The sequence below is a fragment of the Oryx dammah genome, unplaced genomic scaffold, assembly GCF_014754425.2.
Source record: "Oryx dammah isolate SB20612 unplaced genomic scaffold, SCBI_Odam_1.1 HiC_scaffold_18, whole genome shotgun sequence".
Classification (NCBI taxonomy): Eukaryota; Metazoa; Chordata; class Mammalia; order Artiodactyla; family Bovidae; genus Oryx; species Oryx dammah.
In genome coordinates, this window is record NW_024070202.1 from 92,108,973 (window position 1) to 92,132,829 (window position 23,857).

Here is a 23,857-nt window from a genome sequence, read left to right on the forward strand (position 1 = left end):
GAATCCACCTGCAATGCGGGAGGCCTGGGTTCAATCCCTGGGTCAGGATCTAGTGACTTAAGTGCAGGCGGGGTCTGGGGAGGGCTTCCCAGGTGGCGCTAGTGGTAAAGAACACACCCACCAGTGCAGGAGATATAAGAGACATGGATTCCATCCTTGGGTCGGGAAGATCCCCTCGAGGAGGGCTTAGCAACCCACTCTAGTATTCTTGCCTGGAGAATCCCCATGGACAGAGGAGCCTGGTGGGCTACAGTCCGTAGCGTCGCAAAGAGTCAGTCAGGACTAAGTGACTTAGCATGCACACAGCGCATGGAGTAATAGGCCCTTACTGTGCACCACTGTAGCTCTTTCTACCTGGGAAGACTCCACCTACAGGAACAGGAAGATACATGTACAGGATCAAGTGTGTAGAGTATTCTCCAAGTGTGGTTCACTCTGCCTTTTTTTCCTTTGCATTCCAGCAAAGCTCAACAAACCCACCATCACCACTACTGTTTCTTTTGACCTTTCTCCCTTCTTATTTCATGTTGCCGGTTTCTCCAGGTGCTAGACGGGTTTTCTCCATGAGCTTTGGAGGCAGTGGGTTCTGGAGGCTCTTGGCCAGCAGAGACTGGTGAGGGAGGGGCTGGTATCTTTAAGGGCAACCTGGCTGGCTGCCAGCAGCAGCACCCTTGTGGACTGAGGAGGGTGCCCTGTCCCCATCCCAACCTGGGCCATTCTCCTTACCCTGCCCACAAGCCAGCCCTTTCTGATAAGCATGAGTAATCTGACCCTTGATGAGTATCTAGGGTTTCCTTACACTCGCTGAAAAGTATCTCCTGAGACCATTTGGCCTCATCCACCCAAGAGCCATAAAAGTTAATAGATTTTTCTTGGATATCTTGAATTCTAAAAACACTTGAGCCCCAAGGGAGCCAGGGAGAATCTACTTCCTAGAAAGGAAAGAGGTTAATTTCTATCCTGTGATTAAAATGAGGCACACAAGTGAAGAGGGGAGAGACTTGCCTGAAATCACACGTGGTTGCTGGCCCACGCTGAGTTCTGATTCCCAGACTGAGCTACCTGATGCCTGGAGGGATGCGGGGAGGCAAGTGCCAGAGGCTCTGGACCCACTTCCTCTGGACTGATGCTGCTGGGCAGTGCCCTTTCCCCCTGGTAGGACAAGGTGCAGCCCCCACAGTCACAATGCCCCCGGGTCACAGAGGCACTGGGCCCTGGGCCAGCCTCTGTCTGGAAAGTTTACTCTGGGAACATCTTCCGGTGGGTACTAAGAGCCTGATTCCAGGCCCTATGGCCTGTGGAACCTCACCACTGGGGGGAAGGCTGGGCCGGACTGAGTCATCACCTGTGGGGCTGGCCCCATGGAGGAGGTGGAGTGGACACCAAGACAACCCAGGGCCGAGGACCTAAGGGTTGGGCTCATCAGCTGGGCAGGATCCTACCTCAGTTATCAACCATATAAGAATACGGTCACAGCTACAGCAAAGGGCTTGGGCCGGAGACAGGTAACAGAGCAAACCTACACTGGAACCCTTTTTCCTGGTAGCCAAGCTGTATGAGTGTGTGTGTGTGTGTGTGTGTCTGTGTGTGTGCACGCATGGATATATTTTCAACCTAATCACTTTTCTAGCCTCTGCCATTGAGAGGGCAAGCCAGGCTTTTGCTCACAGGCCTCCATTGCACCATCTTCCTCTCTCTAAACCTGGCCCACATGGTGAAGCCTCAGCCCTGGCTTTGCTACCTTGTCTTGCTCTGGCTGCTCCCCATCGTCTATCCCAGCACAGAAGGGTTGTGTTATCACCAAAAGGAGAGGAGGAGAGCCTAAGCTAGAAGGCAGGATTGCAGGTGTCCGGGGAGGTTGGACCAGTGGAGTTACTGTAAGTTCTACATCTTGGTTGTAATTTGAGAATGGCCTATTCTAGAAGCCATTGGAGAGTTGGTCCTCATTTTACAGAGTGCTGTAGGCACTTCTGGGCTGGTGCTAGAGAGAGAGACAGTAACAAGTTCCTCTTGCTTGTAACAAAGCTAATCACAGCTGAAACAGACAATTGCATCTCGACTGTCTGTGCTCCCATCCTCATCCCTGGAACCCGTGGCCTGCCTGTCAGAGGTCTTGCTTTTCTCCTGCTGTGTTGGAAAAGTGGTTCTGGTGGGTGGATGTATTGGCTGATTGTGCTGTCCAGGGGAAATAGAAAAGAGAGAAGAAAGACTTAACCCAAAGCTTTTATTGGAAAATTAGGTATTTAAGGAAGTGATCAAGGAGGAGAGAGGGAGTTTTACCTTCCATTACCTGGAGGAGGTGGTTACCTACAGTGTCTCTTGGGATCTTGAGAAGCCCTTTGGCTCCAGTGGTGGAAGTGCCCTGAGATCTTTTGATTACCGCTGGACGAGGAGGTAGAAGAGAGGACAGTTAGGAGGCCTATGTGGAAGGAAGGTGGTTGATCTCAGTGAAGGTCCTGGAGCGATGCCAGGGGTGATGGATAGAGGGCTCCTCGGTCCAGCCTCTTTGCAGGACTAATATCCCTCTTCTCCCTCCCCATGCCTCCAGACCTGGGAGATCCTAGTGAGCAATGAGCATGACACACAGGCTGTGGTACGACTAAGAAGCTTGCAGGGTCTCTACCTTCTGTGTGAGGCAGACGGTTCTCTGTGCTACGGGCGGCCAAGGACAAGCCATCACGGGTGCTTCCTCATCCGTTTCCACCGCAATGGCCAGTGGACCCTCCAGTGCATCATCAGTGGGCGCTACCTGGAATCTGATGGCGAGGATGTTTTCTGTGCCTCCCGGGTCCTCTCAGCTTACCACATGTGGACCCCACGGCCAGCCCTGCATGTCCACGTGATCCTCTTCAGCCCGCTTAACCACTGCTATGCCCGGGCTGACCCTACCATGGGCCGAGTCTGGGTAGATGCACCAATTCCCTGTCTGGAGGAATGCGGCTTCCTGTTGCACTTCCAAGATGGATGCTACCACCTGGAGACCTCTGCACACACCTTCGTGTCCCACTTAGACCGGCTGGTCTCCCAACCCTCAACACAGACAGCTTTTCACATGCAAGTGCGTCCTGGAGGGCTTGTGGCGCTGAGCGATGGGGAGGGAGGCATACTGTATCCACAGGGCACACGCCTACTCCTGAGCCTGGGCTCCAGTCCCCATGGAGGCGAGGAGTGGTTCATCCTGCAGCGCTGCCCAACATGGGTTAGCCTCACGTCCAAGGCTCGGAAGTTCCTCTCTGTCGTCTATGGCAAGTGCTGGGTCTAACAGCCACAGAGGGAGGGAGGGCTGGTTGCTTAAAAAAAAAGAGGAAAATTTGTTTGGGATCAGAGAGGATTTTTGAACCTGGTGATTAAGGAAGATCCTGAGGTCCCCAGAGGATCTCTGATGCCATGGAGATGGGCTTTAAAGTAGGGTCACAGACTTGCAAGAGAAGTGGCCTGGGTCTTCTCCAGGCTACTATGGGCCAAGATGAGAAAGGCTGAGGAGGGAAAGCAGAGGGAATGCCAGTCATCCAGTGTGGAGGAGGGGCTGAGACTGAGACTGGGGCCAGACTCAGGCTTCTTCTGACATCTTCTTCCTCTGTAGACGTGGAGGTGTGTGCTGCCTCTGAGCACATAAGCCCAATGTCATTGTTCCAGTTTGAATGTGACAACAAGACCCCCACCTTGCAGCTTCGTTCAGCCAATGGCTGCTACCTGGCCCAGGTGAGACCTTGACTTTCTGGACAAGAGAACCCTTGAGCCCTGAAATCTCCCTCTCTAGACTCGCTTTTTCCTTCTTCAGGGCAGACGATCTGATGATGAGATGAAGTATGCAGGCCCTTGTCAATAAACTCTTATTTTCATCCAGTGGGCACACTTTCATCCAATCAGGCCTCTTTTAAAAAAAGAAAATTTAAAAACACTTTATTGAGGCATGACTTACACACAATAAAATGCTCACATTTTAAGTGTACGATTCAATAAGTTTTGACAAATGTATACAAGCATGCTGCAACCATGCATGCCTGTTTCTAACCAAGTTAGAAAATATTTCTGTCATCACAGAAATTCCCCTCTGGCTCTCCCCACTACCACCAATGTGCATTCTGTCACTATAGATTCGATTTGCTTGCTCTTGAATTTCATATAAATGGAATCATACAGTATTACAGTATATGTGTCTTTCACTCAGGGTAATGTTTTTGAAATTTGTCCATGACGTCACATGTATCAGTAGTTGTTCCTTTTTATTGATGGATTGTATTCCATAACACTACTCACAAACACGAACATAATTTGCTTATACCTTCACTGATTGATGAATACTTGAGTTGTTTCCAGTTTGGGCCATTGTAAACAAAGTTACTATGGACATTCATGTACAAGCCTTTTTGTGGGCCCATGCTTTCAATTATCTTAGGCAAATAGGTAGGAGTGGAATTATTGGGTCATATGACAAATGTGTATTTAACTTCTTAAGAAAATTTCAAGAAGTCTTCTAAAGTCATTGTACTGCTTTACGTTCTCACCAGTAATGTAAGAGAGTTCTAATTGCTCCATCTCACCAACACTAGGTCTTATCTGTCTTTTTAACTTCAGCCACTCTAAAATTAAATGTGTAATGCCTATTTTATTGTGGCTTTTATTTGGATTTCCCTTATAATTAATAAATTTGAGCATCTTTTCATGTGCCTATTGGTCCTTTGTAGGTCTTCTCTGTGAGGTGTTTGATCAACTCTTTTGCCTGTTTGTTATTGTGTTGCTTGTCTTTTTATTGAGTTGTCATAAAGTCCTTTGTCAGATTTATGCACTGTAAACATTTTCTCACAGTCTATGACTGACCTTTTCATTTGATTAATGGTATGTTTCGAGTACCAAGTTTTTAGTTTTGAGCACCAAGTTTTTAACTTTGATGAAGTCCAATTTCTCCATTTTATAAGTGGTTGTGTGTTTGTTTGTTTTTTTTTTTTTTTTTTTGGCCCCAGGAAATCATTGCCTGACTCAAAGTCGCAAAGAATTTCTCCTGTGTTTTCTTCTAGATGTTTTATAGGTTGACTTTCACTTTGATGTCTATGATCCACTTTGAAATGATTTTGGAGTCTAGGCCAAAGTTCATTTCTCTCCTTATGGGACACAGCACAGACTGGAGAAGTAGGAGAGCTGAGCTCACAACATGTTTTCCAAAAAACCATCTGCAGGCATAAGCATACCCTGAGAGAATTTAAAAAAAAAAAAAAAAAAAAGAGCTAGAGGGTGGAATATGGGAAGGAGAGTCTAAGAATAAAAATAACAAGAAAAAAGCTGAGAGTCTGAGTCCTTGCTTCTCTCCTCTGTTCCCAATATTCTCTTCAGAGGCGCCACAGGGCGGTGATGGCTGATGGGCACCCAATGGAGTGTGAAACCTTCTTTCGTATGCACTGGAATTGTGGCAGGATCCTCCTTCAGTCTCCCAATGGACGCTTCCTGGGCATCGCAGCCAATGGCCTGTTGATGGGCAGTGGCACCATTCCAGGTAGGCAAAGTAGCCTCTGCCAGGGTATTCCAAGTCAGAGTCACTTTCAGAGGGAGCTTGGTAGAAGCCATGGTAGAAAGTTGTGGTTATGGTAGAAAGGCCACCACGGTTGGGGGAAGAAGATTCGGGTCTGTAACACCTGCTGCATCACCAGCTCAATGGACATGAATTTGAGCAAACTCTGGGAGATAGTGAAGGACAGGGGAACCCGGCGTGCTGCAGTCCATGGGGTCACAGAGTCACATACGACTTAGCAACTGAACAACAACCTGCTGAGTTGCTGACTTTTCATTATCACTTGGGTAACCCCCTTATCTGAGGTTCAGTTTCATTGTCTCTATCATCAGTGGAGGTGATAGCCAACCTGTCTGCCTCAGAGGTTTATCATGAAGATTAAATAGATTCACTCATCTCAAAGGAAGGAAGAATATTAAAATGTCTTGGCCTCCATGCTGTAATGAGTGCTTTCATAAACATTTCACCGGCACCTAGCATGATAACTGTTCACTAAATATTAGGATATTGATGATACCCTTTTGCCACCAGGGCCCATCTCCCTGCTTCCATCTGGGAAAGCATCTAGAGACAGCCCATCCCAATAACTTCTTCCTGTTTCTTTCAGGCCCAAATGAGGAATTTGGGATTCGATTAGCCAACCGCCCCTTCCTTGCCTTGCGGGGTCGGTATGGGTATGTGGGTACCTCATCAGAACACGACCTCCTGCAGTGCAATATGGATCAACCAGACTGCATTCACCTGCTGCCCTGCCGCCAGGGCATCTACCACTTCCAAGGTGAGTAGCTCCACTTCCTCACCCCTGGCTTCATGATCTAGCCTAGCCTTAGCCTCAACTGAGACTTCAGGGACTGCTACTCGGGGCCCACTTTTCATAGGAGGAAAAACAGTTTCTGTTTGCTCTTACACTTCAAGGCTCCTGGAGTGGGTGGGCAGGACAGAAACCTGCCCTCCTATGTTCCCAGAGAAGGACCTGCCAAGACAGGCAGGTTAGGGGAGTCCAGGAGGGGTGGTGGGCCTCCTGGAGCCCCCTCAGAGGCTGTACTGAGAGAGACCCCCAACTCCAGAATGGCCCACCAACCTGAGCTCTTCCGTCCCCAGCACAGGGTGGATCCTTCTGGTCAATAACATCCTTCGGCACCTTTCGGCCTTGGGGAAAGTTCGCCCTCAACTTCTGTATCGAGCTTCAGGGCAGCAACTTGCTCACGGTGCTGGCACCCAATGGCTTCTACATGCGATCTGACCAAAGTGGTACCCTGTTGGCAGACAGCGAAGACATAACCAAAGAGTGTATTTGGGAATTTTAGGTAAGGACCCAGGGGTCTGGGAGCAGAAGCTGATGAGGAGCAGCAGAAGAAGGGAAGAGGGTGCGGAGGCATGTGAGAGCAAAACCAATATGCACCCCGGGCTGGCATCTGTCCCATGGCTGGATCCACTCCAGACCTTTATTCCAAATTCTCATGAGGCTTCTAGACCTAGACTTGCTGGAGAGAGGAGTCAGATCTAGGTTTCTCACTATTATGTCACACTGACTCTTGCGCTTGCAAGTCAGACTGCAGGGGACAAGATGAGGGGGTACTTGTGTATCTGTCTCTCTTCATTAAGAGGCAGAGTTTTTCCCCCTTTGTAGGGAAGACTGGTAACTTTGAGCGGTATCCTTTCCATCCTAGGTACTTTCTACCCCTATACCTCAGATCCTCGGGGTATTAATGGCACCCAGATTTATCTGCAGCCTGACCCTTCTCCTGAAGTCTGACCTCATCTCTTTCCAACTTTCGGATTGACAGCTGACTTGCCTTCATCCTGCCATCTCCTCCAAATGATCCTCCTCACCCTCCCCTTCAGAGGTGATCCTTCCTGCCCTCCCCATGGCCATGGAGGGCAGCACCATCCTCTCAAACACTCAGGCTCAAGACCCAGCGCCATCTCTGCTTCCTCCCTTGTGTTCCCTTCACCAAACCCTGAAAACTCCAGTGTTTCATTGGCAGAGCCTCTTGAGTACTTCAGTTCAGTCACTCAGTTGTGTCCGACTCTGCGACGCCATGGACCACAGCATGCCAGGCCTCCCTGTCCATCACCAACTCCCAGAGTCCACCCAGACTTACGTCCACTGAGTCAGTGATGCCATCCAACCATCTCATCTTCTGTCGTGCCCTTCTCCTCCTGCCCTCAATCTTTCCCAGCATCAGGGTCTTTTCAAACGAGTCAGCTCTTTGCATCAGGTGGTCAAAGTATTGGAGTTTCAGCTTCAACATTGTCCTTCCAATGAACACCCAGGACTGATCTCTAGGATGGACTGGTTGGATCTCCTTGCAGTCCAAGGGCCTCTCAAGAGTCTTCTCCAACACCATAGTTCAAAAGCATTAATTCTTCAGTGCTCAGCTTTCTTTATAGTCCAACTCTCACATCCATACATGACTACTGGAAAAACCATAGCCTTGACTAGATGGACCTTTGTTGGCAAAGTGATGTCTCTGCTTTTTAACATGCTGTCTAGATTGGTCCTAGCTTGCTCCTTAGTAATTACCATAATTACTGGCACAATTGTGTGGCAGGCTTTCCACCAAGAGCCTGCAGTGCAAACGGCTCCCCAGCCACCAGGCCCATCCCTACCTCATCTCTTCTCCACCATAAGTCCACTTTTCTAAGCTGCTGCCTCCATTCCAGCTTTCCCTGCTCCTAACTCTTCAGGGTACCTCACTCCTCTTGGCCCTGTCCCTTCACAATCATCCTCTCTTTCCTGGCTTGGGAAGTCAGGAGGATGTTGTAGAAAGAGATTCAGTTTTAATATTATATAGACCTGGAACCAAAACTAGCAAGGCGTGGTCCTTACTAGCTTTGTAACCCCAGGGAAATTGCTCTAACATTTCTATACCTTGGTTTCCTTATCTGTAAAATGGGGATAATGTCTGCTTCATAGGGTGGTCTGAGGGGTCAGTGACTGTATGCCTCTAGATAGAGATCCCATATTCATTCACTCTTTTCCTTCATCTTTTATTGATTTTCTACATAAACCCTTTAATTGTGGCAAACTGGAAAACAAAAGGAAATCCCACTAAGTCGTTTCCTTATCTATTCCATGAAGGATTTGGATTGCACTAGATTTCTCTTTCCAGGCCTGACATTCTAGTAGACATTCCATCAAAGTGGTTAAGAGTTTATTTCTGGACTCAGAGCTGGGTTCTAATTTGATGCTTATTAGAAAAACTGGTTGTTTGACCTTGGGCCAATGAACTTCTCAAAGTCTGTTTCTTGTAGGTGAAATGGGAATATAGTATGACTCTCATGGGATTATTATGTTACATGAGCTGATGACAGTGAAATGCTTAGTAAACAGCTTGGTGCCTTGCACACCCTCACGCCATCAGATGTCTTCCTCAAGTCAGTCTGAATTCTTAGGAAGTCTAACCTGTCGGTTCTAGTCTCCCTGAGAATTCTGGTGGTATTTTGCACCATTCATTGGATTTTTCAAAATCACTTCTATTGCTCTTTCCTGTAAACTAACCTCTCCTCTGTCCCTGTGGCCCTTCCTCAAGAAAGGAACAAATGACTTTGTCTTCTCTCTTCCCATTGGGTCTCACCAGGTTTTTTCCTAAATGGTAGAAATCAGCAAGTGACCAACTGAAGGTTTCTGTTTCCTCTTTCCTCCCCAGGTCAACAGGATGCCACCTACCGAAATCCAAACCTTCCAGAAGAAACTACTACACTAAACCAAACAGGAGCCCCAGAGTCAAGATCCATGAGAAGAATATCTGTAACACAACTTTTCCTACCCAGTTTAGCAAAACACCTGTTTCGAGCAACAATACATCACAAACGGCCACCCCCAAGACCCTGGTGTGCATCTGACTTGAGAGTAGGGGTGTGAATGAGGGTGGCAACTGAGGCTCCAGGCCACCCCAAGTGGTGTCCAGAAGAGGGGAAACCAGATGGTACCCTATTCTTCCGCTGATTCGCCCCGTCCCCTCCAGAAGCACTAGACGTTCCCCAGAGATTCCATGAGGAAGGAGTCACAGTCAAGATATGACTACATGTCCTTTTGGTTTAGGACAAAGGAAGGATTATTAACCCTATAGGCACAAGGTAGTCATAATGACAGCTTATGCATATATGGCCCACTCTCCCTCCACAGCTGGCCGACCAGCCCACCTTATCATTTCCTTTTGATCCATTCAGTAGGATGCAACAGGTATTTTCTCCATCATTGCCCACCGTTTACAGGGAGCTGAAGTGATTTGCCCATGACTGGGACCTCTGATGCAATTCTTCAATTAGAACAGACCCTGATGCCCATGAGTCTTTCCATCAAAACAGAGCTTCCAAAATGGGTGTCTTTCTTGCACTGTCTTCATAACCTTGGCCCTTAGAGGCATACCATCTGCCCCATTAATGCCTTTCTTGACATAGGCTCTTAAGTACATTAATTTAGAAAGGGATATTTTAATCACTATCATAAAATGGAAGACCAGAATCACTTGCCATGAGCAGAAGTAAAGTGAAAGTTGCTCAGTTGTGTTCAACTCTTTGAGACCCCATGACTTTATAGTCCATGGAATTCTCCAGGCCAGAATACTGGAGTGGGTAGCCTTTCCCTTCTCCAGGGGAAGTTCCCAACCCAGGGATTGAACCCAGGTCTCCTACATTGCAGGTGGATTCTTTACCAGCTGAGCCACAAGGGAAGTCCAAGAATACTGAAGTGGGTAGCCTATCCCTTCTCCAGCGGATCTTCCCAACCCAGGAATCGAACTGGGGTCTCCTGCATTGCAGGTGGAAGCCCAAGAATATTGGAGTGAGTAGCCTATCCTTTCTCCAGTGGATCTTCCTGATCCAGGAATCAAACTGGGGTCTCCTGCATTGCGGGTGGATTCTTTACCAACTGAGCTATCAGGGAAGCCATGAGTAGAAAGTGACCATAAAAATGAATATACTGAAGGCAAAAAAAAAAAGAATACAATGAAACCAAAGTGATGCCATAAATTTTAGTCAGATTTCCCCTCCTTGACCAAGGTTCAGAGCCTGAAGCTCCCTGTCCCTCTGTTTAAAAAAAAAATAGATTAACAAGTGTTACAGAGGGGCTACAGAGTAGAAGCAAAATGAAAATTTTCTCTTTGATGCAATCAGAATTGAAAGGGAGTGGAAAAGGGAATAATTTGTGCTCATTGCTAACTCAATATTATATAAAGCAGCATCCAGACAGCTTCTCAAACACTCTCAAAGCCTGAGCCCTACTGCATCATCCCACAACCAGGGCCTGGCTTTTAAGTTTATTGAGAAGAGAAGCTGAAACCAGAAACTGAGAGAGTTTCTGCTTGGGCAGAGGAAAGTGATGTCAAGTTTCTGTAAGTATGTTTTTCCTCAAGAAATATGAAAGAATTTTGTAAACATTTTAATGCAATAAGAGAAGGTTGCAAACACTAAGGACCAGGGCATCTCCTTTCCTAGACAATGTTAATAATAGGCCAGAGATGCGGCGTGGAATACAGTCTTCAGAGACAAGACCTTGGGAGTCATTTAACAAAGAATCTCTTCTTCAGCCTTCCCTAAATACATGTAGTCAGACACACAGGAATGTATGTGCCCAGAGGCACATGCACGCGCGTGCACACATGCACACACACACACGCACACACACACACACACAGACACACACACAGATGTGCGCGCAGGCTTTTATGCTTCCCACAAGTGGCCACCCTCAGCTTGAATGTGCTCAGCCATGGGGCTTCAGCTGCCAGCTGCTTCCGTTGCTGAGGTCAGTTTGGTCACTGAAGTGAATGGTACAATCTCAGTCACTCCACAAAACCTTGCCCATCTCCCTGGGCCGTCTGTCCAGTGGGGCCCCAGCTTGAGAGGATAGAAGCAGGGCAGAGGCAGGTCATGCTCTGTTATCCTTGGAATTTCATGGTAGAACTGTGCTGGCACAGGGAGCTGTGCTGATGGAAATGTTCTATAACGTTTATCGTCCTACACAGTAGCCACAGGCACATGTGACTACTTCCCAGGTGATTTAGTGGGTAAAGAATCCGCCTGCTAATGCAGGAGATGCAGAAGACTCAGGTTCAGTCCTTGGGTCCAGAAGATGCCCTGGAGGAGGGCATGGCAACCCGCTCCAGTGTTCTTGCCTGGAGAATCCCATGGACAGAGGAGCCTGGTGGGCTACAGTCCATGGGGTCACAAAGAGTCAAATACAGCAGTCGGGGTTATCAGTGGAACCTCAATACAGCTTTCTTCATTCCTTGCATGGCCCAAGGAAGCCCTCAGCTGCCAGCGACACCTCCTGTTTTGCATGACCAGGACCCCTGCCCCCAGGCTGTATCTTGAACAACTTCAGGGGGCCATTCACACAGTGCACTAGGAGGATGGCGCTTCCTGGAAGCGACTGAGCACGCACACAGTGTAAGTGAGGAGCTGAATTCTTCATTTTGTTTCATTTTAATCACTTTAGTAGCCACATGTGGTTGGTGGCTACTTTTACTGGCAGCACAGCTCTAGAGTATTTGATGATAAAGAGACTTATTGAAGGATAACTTCAGAGCCAGTACCTGTCGCAGATGGAAGTAAATAAACTCTGTCCTGACCCTCACTTTGCACCATCATCATTCCATCCCCATCTCTTCAAAATGGAAAGAATTTGGAGAGATGAGCCCACCTCTCACTCCAAATATCTCCTCCATCACTTTCCTCAGTGTCCCTCTCTTTTCTTACATCCCTAGGTTTCTCAGAAGGAGCCTGGAGATTTCTCTCTAGGGAGACAAAATTGAGACGATTTGGAACTTACAGAAAAGAAGAAGCAGGCAAACATGCTCCAGGAGCCCATATAAAGGGAGGAGCAGAATATAAAAAGGGGCATTTCCACTCTGTTTGCTGCTGTGCAGAAAATACATATGCAATTAAGGAGTTCATATGTCTCTTAGATTAAGGAATTATTAGACATTTTCTTAGATGTGGTCGTGGTGTTGTGGTTATGTAAGAAAACTTCCCTTATTTTTTGGAGATGCATGCTGGAGGACTCAGGGATGACTCATGGCCATCCCAGGCCATGAGGTGCTGTCAGTATCTGCACGTATGCATACATGTGGGTATATGAGCACCAAAACACCAAGGCAGATACCTATACATACATGTGCAGAAACATACATACATACATACAGAGATTCAATAGATTGGTTGGATAGACAGTAGCTAGTAGATACATAGATTATAAACACATAAATATATTAGATGATAGCTAGCTAGAGACACATTTTCATAGATAGATATTTAGATAGACAGAGGGCAAACTGTTTATAATTGTTAAATATAGGGATGGGATTATGAGTACTCACTTTAAAAACACGACGGACAACAAAACTACTGCCAATTTTAAAAATGTTTTTATTACTGCCAACTGGAAGCCTCGTAAGGCCAATGAGACATGTGGGTGGGCACAGCCTCTCCACTCAGGTGACACACAAGAGGGGCAAGTTCCACAGACAAGGAGGAGACACAGGAAGGAGGAGGGCCAGTGCTCTGCTTGGACAGGTGGGGTCATATCCTCCCCACCACATCTCCTTTCCACACTGAGCCTCCTTCCTCATCCCAGACCTCACAGTGGGGAGCCAGGCCAGTGCAAGGCCTGATGGGCACCAAGACTGGCGATGGGGGCAGAGGAAGGAAGGGCAAGGATGGCAAAGCAGGACAGAGTCCAGGGAGCTCAGCTGTGGGGGGCAGGTAGCCTGCAGGGATGAAGAGAGGTTGAGATTGGGCTTGTTGTTGGCACCCCAGCCCTCCAAGTCACTGATGGGGAGAGAGACAGATGTTGGCTCTTTACCCTGGATATATACACTCAGATCCCAATCCCGCCCCATCTTCCTGCTACAGCCGTCAATGGTAGTATACACTCAGGGGTGCTAGTCTCCCCAACTCTGTGGGCCATGCAAGGAATGAGGAAAGCTGTATTGAGGCTCCACTGATAACCCCGGCTGGAGATCGGGCCTTCTGGTGGGTCAAGGAGTTGGTCTGCCCTCCCCACACCCTGAAGGAGTGCGGCCTCGCACAGATTCTTACCCCAGCAGGACTGGAGACAGGCTTGTGGCGGGGTGTCACTCAGACACCCCTCAGATGCTGTCCCCCAGCACAGTGGATACCTGGAGGGACCCATGGATTCCAGGGTAGGTAGGACTGCCGTGGACTGCTGGGAAAGCAAGAGGAAGCCCTCAGCTGCCAGCGACACCTCCTGTTTAGCACGACCAGGACCCCTGCCCCCAGGCTGCATCTTGAACAGCTTCAGGGGAAGCCCTTCACACAGTGCATTAGGAGGATGGCGCTTCCTGGAAGCGTGCACTGTGGGGCCAGGGCACCGTGAATTCTAGCTCAGGCCTCCACTGGGAATAGGAAGAGCAGTGACCCCTTCAGCCTTCCCGGTTCACAAACGACCCCTCATCCTGGATACCTGTGCAGAGAAGATTCCTGGGGAGGCATGTGGTGCAGTCAGACCCCGGGGACCACCTACAAGGTAAGGGAGAATCCACTCAGCAGGAGGAACAAGGGTGGAGCAGGGGGTGGTGGTGAGAGGCAGGGGAAGTTTTAGGAAAGGCAATGACTTCTGGCAGGGGTGGGAGGGGGTGGATGCTACAGCTCTAAACTGCCTCCTCCCCAAAGCGGGGTCTTAAAAGACTGGGGAAGAAGGATTAATTCCCAGGGATGATAAATCAGGGGCTGTGCAGCCCTGAAGAGCAAGGATTATGTGTGTCCAGCATCCAATACAAGGTCTGATGCGTGGGATGTGCCAAGTAAATGTTTGGTGGCTGGAGAGATGGAAGGAAAGATAGGTGGATGGATGGATGGAAAGATAGGTGGGTGAAAGGATGGAGGGAAGGAAGGGAAAGGTGAGCGGATGGATGGATAGATGGACGAATGGAAGGGAAGGAAGGAAGAGAAATGTGAATGGATGGAAGGAAGGAGAGGGAAGAAGGAAGGAAGGAGAGGGAAGAAGGAAGGAAGGAAGAGAAAGATGAGTGGATGGATGAGTGGATGCATGGGCTGAGAAATCACCTGGAAACTGCATCTCCCACTTGAGCTTCTCTTGTCGGCGCCATTTGGCCCTTCGGTTGGAAAACCAGATCTGAGGGAGGGCAGAACCATGCAGCTGACTGTGTGCTCCAGGGCCCAGCACCTACTGTTCTCACCCACGTGTTCCTGACCTGGACTCAGAGAGCAGACCCTTCCCCAGACCCGATCTCACTGCTTCCTGCTCTGGCCTTTGCTCTCTGACCCCTTCCTCAGCACCAAGGCGTGGAGATGGAGGAGGGGAGAGCAATCAGCAGCAGGGGAACATGGAGGGGCTTGTCTCATTTCTGCTCCAAACAAGCTGGTCTCCACCTTCCCACCCCCTTCTCTACTGCACCGTAGCCCAAAGCCTGCCTGGCCCAGACTCTGTCCCTGGGGCCCGTGCACGCTGTGCAGCAGGGCTCACTCACCCTCACCGTGTCCTCGGGCAGACAGGTGGCTGCAGCCAGTTTCCCACGGGCCACTGAATCAGGGTACTGCCCACGCTGGAATTCTGCAGAGATGGAGGCTCACACGGCAAGGGCACAGGGAGAGGGACAAGGCCTGCCTTCGCCTCAGCAACCCCTCCTCCCAACTCCTACCCCGCCTGGGACAACCCTGAACTGCCCTCCTCCTGGAGGCAGGGCCACCTGCAGCCTCCAGCACTCAGCCGTGGCCCACATCCACCCAGCCCTGGCACCTTTCTCCAGCGCCTCGGCTTGGCCTGGGGAAAAGATCGTCCGATTCCGGTGGCCAGTTCCTGGGTGGGGACCCCGGGGAGCCTCAGAGTCACTGGGCGGAGTTCGAGGAATTGGACCCAAACTGTCTGCAAAGGGAGACAGGAGCGGGAGCGGGTTTGCAACAGCGATTCCTCCGGGGCTGTGGGGCCAGGGCAGTGTGGCTATAGAGAGGAGCTGCACTGCTGGGACATCCACCAGTACTCGGGGGTTGCTGCAGGGGCACTGGGTGAGGTGCACACTCCATACCGTGGTGGGCGCATGCTTAGTATTTGGAGGGAGACAGCTGCAAGGTTTGGTCCAGGCTTATGTGACCACTGCAGCATATCAAAAGTGGTCTGAGAGGCTGTGATCGAGGCAGGGGGAAGATGTGGAAGCCCCAGTCCTGCCTCCTCCTCAACAGATCCTGTGAACCTAGGGGAACTGGGGAGCTGGTCTCCGTTCCAGGACCTGCCAACACCTAGCTAGTGACCTTGGGTAAGTCACTTCCTTTCCTCTGAGCCTCCATCCTCTCCTGCCAGGAGAGAATAAGACCCCCTGCCAGGCCCTCTGTCTTGTGGTGAGGGTGATGCAAGAAAGAACAAGAAAGGAATGTGGGAACTGTAAGATGCTTACATGTGGCTCTGAGCATCCCCGGAGGCAGCTCCAAGACCCACCTGGCAACCTCAGATGTATCCAGGGCGGTCTCCGGCCCTCCTGCAATGCCCGCAGGACTCGGTTGATGGAGGAGACCTGAGGATGTGGGGTCTTGAGTAGGAAGACGGTGCACAGAGCCGGGGGTGCTACCTAAGGATGTTTCCCCAACATCCTCTCTCTCTCTCTATGTCCCAGCCAACACCTTACTTCCAAGGGCAGCCTCCTCTCACTCCCCATACTTTCTTCATCTCACCTGTCTCACCACTTTTCAGAAGAGAAACTTCTGGGTCAGAAGAGAGCCCAGGAGCCCCGCCCCCAGCCTGGGAGGCCCCACTGCCAAGTAAGAAGGAATCTACTTCTGCCTCCCCAGACAGCCTGTCTGTGGCTCCAGTTCTGGTTCTGGGGAGGGGAGGGCACTTACACTGGGAGTCTTGTCCTGGGTGCAAAGCCCCTCTGCACAGAGCTGGCGTTGGATCTCCCAGGCAAAGAGGGCCGGGCACTCCCCCTTGAGCTGGGCGATTCGCGCCACCACTGGCGGCGTGGCTAAGCGTGGCTTGCTTCCCCCAATCCCCTTGGGCTCCAAGACACCTGTGCGATAGTAACGGCCTAGGATCTTGCTCACACACCCATTAGATACCTGCATCAGGTGAAAGGCAGAGACAGGTAAGGCCTAATGGCCAGAGGAGGAGTGTCCCTGGGACAGAGGAAGCTACAAGGCCACAGAGTGGAGTCCAGCCCCACGTTCAGAAGTCTGAAACTCCCTATCCCAGCCCTCAGGGGAGCAGCCCAAACCCAGAGGCCTTCCCAGTCTGCACCAGCTCTGGACTTGCCTTAAAGGGCCTCCTCTCCCCGCTTCTTGTCTCCATCACTGGGTGAAGGGCCCAGCATCCTACCTTGAGGCTCCGGGAGATGTCACAGGGCCTCATCCCGCTGACAGCCAGCCGCACAATCTGTTGCCGGGTATCCAGGGGCAGGGGCCGACCATTCACAAAGAGTCCCCCTAGCTGGTTCACACCACTGATCCCTGGGAGGGAGAAAGAGGCATCCAACCCAGCAGCTCCCCTCTCTCCGGCCCACCTGTGGCCAGGATGACCCTCCCGGGAGAGGGTTACCCCTCCAGCCTGCCTTCCCACCGAAGAGAAAATCCTCTCCCCAAGGGATGGCCCCTCTTCTGCTCACAGGGTCCCCCAAACATGCCACTTTCTCTGGGAGCTGGCTCATGGGTGAATCTTTGCTCCTTGGCCATAGGCACTGCCCCTCCTGAGCTTACGGACACAGGGTGGAACAGAGACTGTCTGGACTGAGCACCCTTAGAACGCTGGCCAAGGGCACATGAAACCATGTGGATGGAAGCAGAACCTTGAGCCATTTCGGCCTTCCTTTTGCTACCCTGTCCTTCCAGCTTCTCTCAGGTATCTTACCATCCTGCGGCATGCTCCAGGCTGATGAGCCTCCTCTCAAAGGACAGGCACTGGGAAGAGTGGGGAGGGGAGTTTCTCCTGGGAGGTCCTTCTTTGTTCTTGGGGCTGAGCCTACAATAATCCAGGGGTCTTTGGGTGGAATCTCTTGCTTGGAATGATCTTGGGATAGGGTTTTGTGATAGAGGATAAAGTTTCTAAAATTTGCCGGTGGATTGGTTACAAAGATTCAAATTCATTTTACTAAACCTTTGAATTAAAACATCACAGAACTAGGGGACTTCCCTCGAGGTCCAGTGGTTAAGACTCAGCACTTCCAGTGCAGGGTGGGCAGGTTGGATCCCTGGTCGAGGAGCTAAGATCCCTCAAAAGCCTTACCAGCCCCCAGGAGGTGATACACTTGGGGCAAGGGTCCCACCTCCTAAGCTCAGGAGGGTCTGCCCAGCCAGGGAGAGCACCAGGGACCAGATCCCCATCACCCTGGTCCAGGGCTGGGAACCACATTCAAGGTTCTGCCTGCAGTCTTACGCAGGTTATGTTCTCCAAACCACCAGCCAGAAAGCTTCCTTCAGAGCACCTCTTGGGAGGGTCTTGCTCTGTGTTTTATGCTCCCCAGGAAGCTCTGGGGAGACACCAGGGCTCGGCTCTACCCCTCAGGCCCCACCCACTGGAAGTAGAGATGAGCAAGCCTGAAGTCTCCCAGAAGACACCTCTCTTGACACCTTCTAACCCACTGGGGTTGTTGTTTCCTGTTAACTCTGGAGAGGTCTAGATCTCATACTCTCAGAGGTCAGCTCTCCAGGGCCACTCATTCCTTCAATTACCATTTACTGAAGGGATGTCGAAGGGAGGGAGGGAGAAGCAGGAGAGGGCTGTCTCTGAGCTGCATAAATGCCAAGGTGAGCATGAGAGAGTCTCTGGGCAGCTAGGGACAAAGGTCATGAGCCACCATGTCTGTCTTGCTTTTAACAGCTAGACATGGCAGTTGAAGCCACCTGCTTTCATGCCTGGACCCCTGGCAGGTCTGAGGGGTCACTCCAGAGAATAGCTTATGCTTGGATCTTTCCTGTAATAACCACACCATCTCAACTTAGTTAACTAATCTGCAGTTATTTACTGAACATGGTATTAATCATGAGTACACAGCTGGTTGTTCAGGATAAAGGGGGTAAAATGGGAAAGGACAAGGCTTTTGCTCTCCAAGAGATCACAGAGCAGCCAGAAAGAGGAGACTAGCGCTGGGGAGAAGACAATGAGCTCAGGAGGGCCCTGAGAAACTCAGGAACGGAAACAGCTTTCACTCACTCCTCTCTAGACAGAGAGAGACACGTTCCCCTGCAAGGTCTCATCTTTCCAAGAGTCAGGAAGGCAGGCAGAGGTTTCTCCGGACAGAAAACCAAGGGACAAATTGGGGTTCTCGAAAATAAGAGGCTACCCAGGGAGTAAAGTTCAGGGAAGTTTAGAAGCCAGTCCCTCCTCAGAAGCTGACATTTCCAGCTTCTAATCCTGAGGCTCTCTTTCTCTGCCTCCACCCCTGCCACCACGAAAGCAATGGAGAAAAGAAAGTCAATCTGGGGACTTAACGGGCTATGTCAAAAGCTCAGAAAATCAGCCAAGCCCTGAATCCTCGAGAGGACTCTGTCCCCCGCTCAGTGACTAGAGCTCAAGAGGAGCTGTGGGGGCTCAGGTTCAATATCCAAACCTAAAATCCCCCCAACTCAAAATAGTAACCCATTCCCAGTCACAGCACCACACATTTCCAACATTCATATTGACTTGTCTGAGGAGAGAACCGGTCCTCACAAGACGGGAGAGCAGGAGAGGGGGCTGAAGGGGCAGGAAGGAGGTGGCTGCAGAGACAAAGGAGGGGAGAGGTTGGCTTGGCCGCACAAAGACATGGAGCCAGCCTGGGAGGCAGAGCAGACAATGAGCCGGAGGTGAGCTACCTGTGTGAGGCACCGAGGTGAGAGCTTTGACGCTTCAGGAGTCTCAGGCTCCTGATCTGGGCTCCTGAGACCCCTGCAGTCTCCAGGGAGGGTGCTGGTCTGGTCCTGGTAACAGCCTCCTCTCTGTTTCTGCTTCAGTCCTGCCAGGGGGTCCAGAGCTACAGACAGCCCGGTGATCGGGAGCAGAGGGCAGCCTTCTGGGAGCAGCCAGTGATGTCACAGGCCATGAGCAGAGGAGAGAGGAGGAGGGAGGCGTGCATGGGGCTGACTGACGCTGGCCCTGAGTCAGGGCGAACCACAGCCAATGACCCACTGTGTCCTTTCACTGGAAGTCCTCGGAGCCCATGTTGTCCCCACCTGCCAGCCTGAAGCAGGGCCAGAGCCAGTCTCACCAAGGGTGCCCAGCCCCTGGGCACACCCACTCAGGGGCCAGCACTCCTGAAGTGAATGAGGAATAAGAAAGATGGGGGAATTTCAGACTGTGTCTCCAAGTCTTCAGATGCTCAGAAGCCCAAACGTGACTTCCAGAACCACAGACACAGCCTCCCAGCCAGAATGCACTTTTGGGTTCTGGGTCAACTCCTGAGTCCTGTGTTGGTTGAAAAGATAAATGGGTACATAGACCAACACCTAAATACTGGCCAAGTTGGCCCATGAATCTCTCAGAGAATGAGGTATGTGTAGAAAAGAGTGTCACATGGCACCAGTTCTTCCTGAGTGTCCTAACCAAACTTCCAGTTGGCTCCTTGACTGAGGTAATGCCCAGGATGAGTCTTGCTTAGAAACTGGGGGACCCTGGGATTCAAAACACTGTCAATAGGGTTGATGGAGGGAATAAGCCTCTGAGGGGAGTTAGGTTGCAGGTGGGGTATCTATCCATTTCTAGACTTATCAGGCTCCATTCCACTAAGGATATGGTGGTTTCAGACTCTAAATTATGAATGACACTCCTGTTCCCACCGTGGACACCACAGGGTACCCGGATCATTGTTGGGGTGGAAGGCCCAGCAGCTAGAAAGGAGACAAAGCCCCCAGCGCATGGAAGCTCTGTTGCCACCTCCAGCATGGGCAGATCTCTTGTGAAGGAGGCAGCATGGAAAGCTCTTTGGGTCCATCCCATACTTTGGATTCTGAGAGACCCTCTCAGAAGTCAGGCTGAAAGTAAGCAGGGTGTGGAGATCTAAGACTAGATTTCACTGGTAAATGCTTTGGTTTTGGGGGGACGGGGGCATGGATGTCATGGTTGATCCTAGGGTTGGGAACTCATTCTCAAAGCAGAGCCAAATGTATCACAGAAGTGGGTTTTCTCCCTTACCCTGATACTTAGTCCCCTCCTTTTCCAGGCTCCTCAGGCTAGTCCAGAGCTCTGGGCAGACTGCAGCAGGTAGTTTCAGCACCAGGGGCAGGACAGCAGGTGCCCTCATGGCTGTAGAGCCAGTTCACTCCCAGGGCAGCTGGGACTGTTGGTCCCAATACTCAGCCATGCCTGGGTGAGAGGAGGTCCTGAGGAAGGCATGTGGTGCCCCTGATCTTAGTCCTCCTTTCCTGCCTCCTCCCTTCCCCTTTATTTGCCCCTGCATCTGGGGACCAAAGGCTCCATGACCAGACCCACTATTCCCATGGACAGCTGTGTGAGGGTGGAGATAGGGGTGTCAGGGGGAGCAGGGACAAGACCTGGCAGATGGTGGAGGCAGTGATTTCCCCCATAAACTACCCTCTACCCCCGCCTTTACAACACACTCTTGGGTCTGAACAAACAGAGGCTTTCGACCCAGAGGTGATGGTGGGAGGGAAAAGAGAGGAAGGGGAGCCTAGCCAGCCCAAAGGCTCAGCCACTCAGCCCTCTGCCCAAAGCGCCAGACTGTTTGAGGAGCAAATATCTGCCTTCACTGTCTGACTCTCTCAGCTGCCCCCACCGGGCTTGGGGCTAATTGTCCCTCATTAGCTGGGCCCAAGCCCCAGGCTGCTGCCAGCCCCCGCCATCTGCTCACAATTATACATTAACTCAGAGGTCTTGCCACCCGCCAGCCCGACTGTGCGCCCCTCTCCAGGCCAGCCGTGGCCATTCCTGATTGTCCCTCGCCCTGTTATAGAGCCCGAACCACTGGCTTCTACTGCCCTTGGGGGACCCCTGGTATAAAGCCCTGAAGCTGTGGGAAAAGACCAGTCCTCAGGTGAAGCGGCTGGAGTTCCCCTGCCCTCCTCATGGGGCCAGCAGACGAGACAAGCCCATGCGTAAAGCTGGAGAGGGCAGGGCGCAGCGGAGCTGAAACCGGAGGCTTTGCCCTGACTCCTCACCCTGGGCTTTGGGCACTCAATGAGGGTGGTGACGCCAGTTCCAGGCTATTGCTATCCCTCCCTGTGGCCTCTCCTAGTGAGCTGTAAGGTTCTGGCTCCTAACTTCCCTCTCTCCAGAGAGCCCCATTTCCTGCCAGTCCTCAGCTTTCCAGAGCGCACTGGCTACCTCGCCAAAACCGCTCTCTGGCAGCACACGCCTCGGAACTGAAAGTCACCATAGTTTCCTGGCCACAAAAATGTGGGGAATCTTCAAGTTCCTTGGATATTCCTAAGGTTAGTCCTGAAGCTGCAACTCCTGCCACTGCCAGCCCTGCTCTCCCAGACCAGGCCTGGGAGACCCTGCTTTTCTGCAAATCCCAGCACTTTTCTGGCGGGTGTCTGAAACACTGGCTACTCAGCTCCCTCCCTCTGAATGTGCCAGGGAGAGTGAAGAGCACTTCCTCTCAACGGGGGACACAGAAAACACCCCTTTTTCCTTCTTTTTTCACCAGGAGTGCCTAACCTCTGCGCCCACCCCACGTTTCTCTCAGGATTAGGCTTTGCCGGGCAGGGTGCAGAGCTTGCACTTTTCTAGACAACCCTTAGCAGAGCTGGGGGAGTTAGAACCAAGGACTCCAGGAGGCCAGGCAAGGAAACTCGTGGTGCTGGGGATGAGGGCAGCAAGGAAGAGCCCAGCCCAAAGCTGTCAGGTCTGGCCCCATGCACCTCAGACCACAGAGGCAAAGTCACCTGTGGGGAATACGTCTCTGGGTCTGCAGGCACACTAGCCCTGCCCAAGGGGAAGGGGCAGTGTCCTGACTGGAGTTTTCAAACCTGCCTGCTGACCCAAAGTTTCATCTGTTTCTCTAGGATGGCCAGCTCTGAGCTCCACAAAGCTTCCCCACTCCAGTGAAGAATCTGGGGAAGCAGATAGTGGTCCATTTTTAAAAATGCATTTTATTTTAATAAGCTTTATTTTTTAGGACAGTCTTAGGTTTACAGAGAAATTTCAAAGAGAGTTTTCACCCCACCCACTGTTTCCCCTGTTATGTTATGTAAGATCAAATATGATCTTACATCAGTATTTGTTATAATTAGTGAACCAATGTGGAAAGGGCTTCCCTGGTGGCTCAGACAGTAAAGAATCCCCCTGCAATGTGGGAGACCCGGGTTTCCTCCCTGAGTCAGCGAAGATCTGCTGGAGAAGGGAATGGCTACCCCTTCCAGTATTCTTGCCTGGAGAATCCCCATGGACAGAGGAGCCTGGTGGGCTACGGTCCATGGTGTCGCAAAGAGTCAGACACTACTGAGCAAATAACACTCATTGATAATTAAAATCCACGCTTCATTTTAGAGTTCCTCAGTCTTTCCCCTAACATCCTCTTTTTGGTTTCAGGACGCCATCCTGGACACTACATTTAGTTACCAGGTATTCTGAGGCTCCTCTTGGCTATAACAATTTCTCATATTTTCTTGTTTTTGATAACTTTGAAAATTTTGAGGAGTCAGGTATTTTACAGAATATTTCTCAGCTGTGATTTGTCTGATGTTTTCTTCATGATTAGACTGGGCTTATGGGTTTTGTAGTTCAAACAGTAAAGAATCTGCCTGCAATGCAGGAGACTTGGGTTTAATCCCTGGGTCAGAAAAATCCCCTGGAGAACAGAATGGCAATCCACCTCAGTATTCTTGCCTGGAGAATCCCCATGGACAGAAGAGCCTGGCAGGCTACAGTCCATGGGGGTGCAAAAAGTCCGACACATCTGAGTGACTAGCACACGCACGCGCACGCGCGTGTGCACACACACACACACACACACACACACACAGGTTTTATGGAAGAGGATCCAAAAAGGTGAAGTGCCATTCTCATCATATTCCATCCCATCACAGCACATGTCAAAATGACTCACCTCTGTTGATGCTGACCTTGATCATGTTGCTGAGGTAGTGTATATTAGGTTTCCCCACTGAAATGACTCTTTCCCCTCCTTTCTATATGGCACTTTTCTTCAGGAAGTCCTGTGTACAAGGCACCCTTAGAGTGAGAAGTTATACTTCACCTGCTTGAGGGTGATTACATTGATTTTGGATTTCTTATGCCCCAGAGATTTTTTTACTTCTCTCCCATTTATCTGGGGCTCCCCAGGTTCGTTGTTGTTCAGTCACCAAGGCCTAGTCATGTCAGACTCTCTGTGACCCCATGAACTGCAGCACACCAGGTGACGTGGTGTTAAAGAACCTGCCTGTCAATACAGGAGATGAAGGTGCAATCCCTGGGTTGGGAAGATCCCCTGGAGTGGGAAATGG

At 50.7% G+C, this 23,857-nt stretch overlaps 2 protein-coding genes across 2 annotated transcripts; one reads left to right on the top strand and one right to left on the bottom strand.

Moving 5' to 3' along the window:
- The first annotated feature begins 1,361 nt into the window (after positions 1 to 1,361).
- On the top strand, positions 1,362 to 6,813 carry FSCN3 (fascin actin-bundling protein 3). The gene is made up of 6 exons (XM_040259575.1): positions 1,362 to 1,505; positions 2,549 to 3,245; positions 3,584 to 3,702; positions 5,332 to 5,491; positions 6,114 to 6,284; positions 6,608 to 6,813. The coding sequence occupies exons 1-6, from the start codon at positions 1,362 to 1,364 to the stop codon at positions 6,811 to 6,813; spliced, it is 1,497 nt and encodes a 498-aa protein (XP_040115509.1).
- Positions 6,814 to 13,091: 6,278 nt separating this feature from the next.
- Positions 13,092 to 17,275, bottom strand: PAX4 (paired box 4). The gene is given in 11 exon segments (XM_040259891.1): positions 13,092 to 13,148; positions 13,150 to 13,216; positions 13,549 to 13,679; positions 13,938 to 13,993; positions 14,540 to 14,609; positions 14,965 to 15,047; positions 15,234 to 15,355; positions 15,923 to 16,002; positions 16,328 to 16,543; positions 16,800 to 16,930; positions 17,086 to 17,275. Coding segments are annotated over 11 exon segments (1,203 nt in total).
- Positions 17,276 to 23,857: the final 6,582 nt, after the last annotated feature.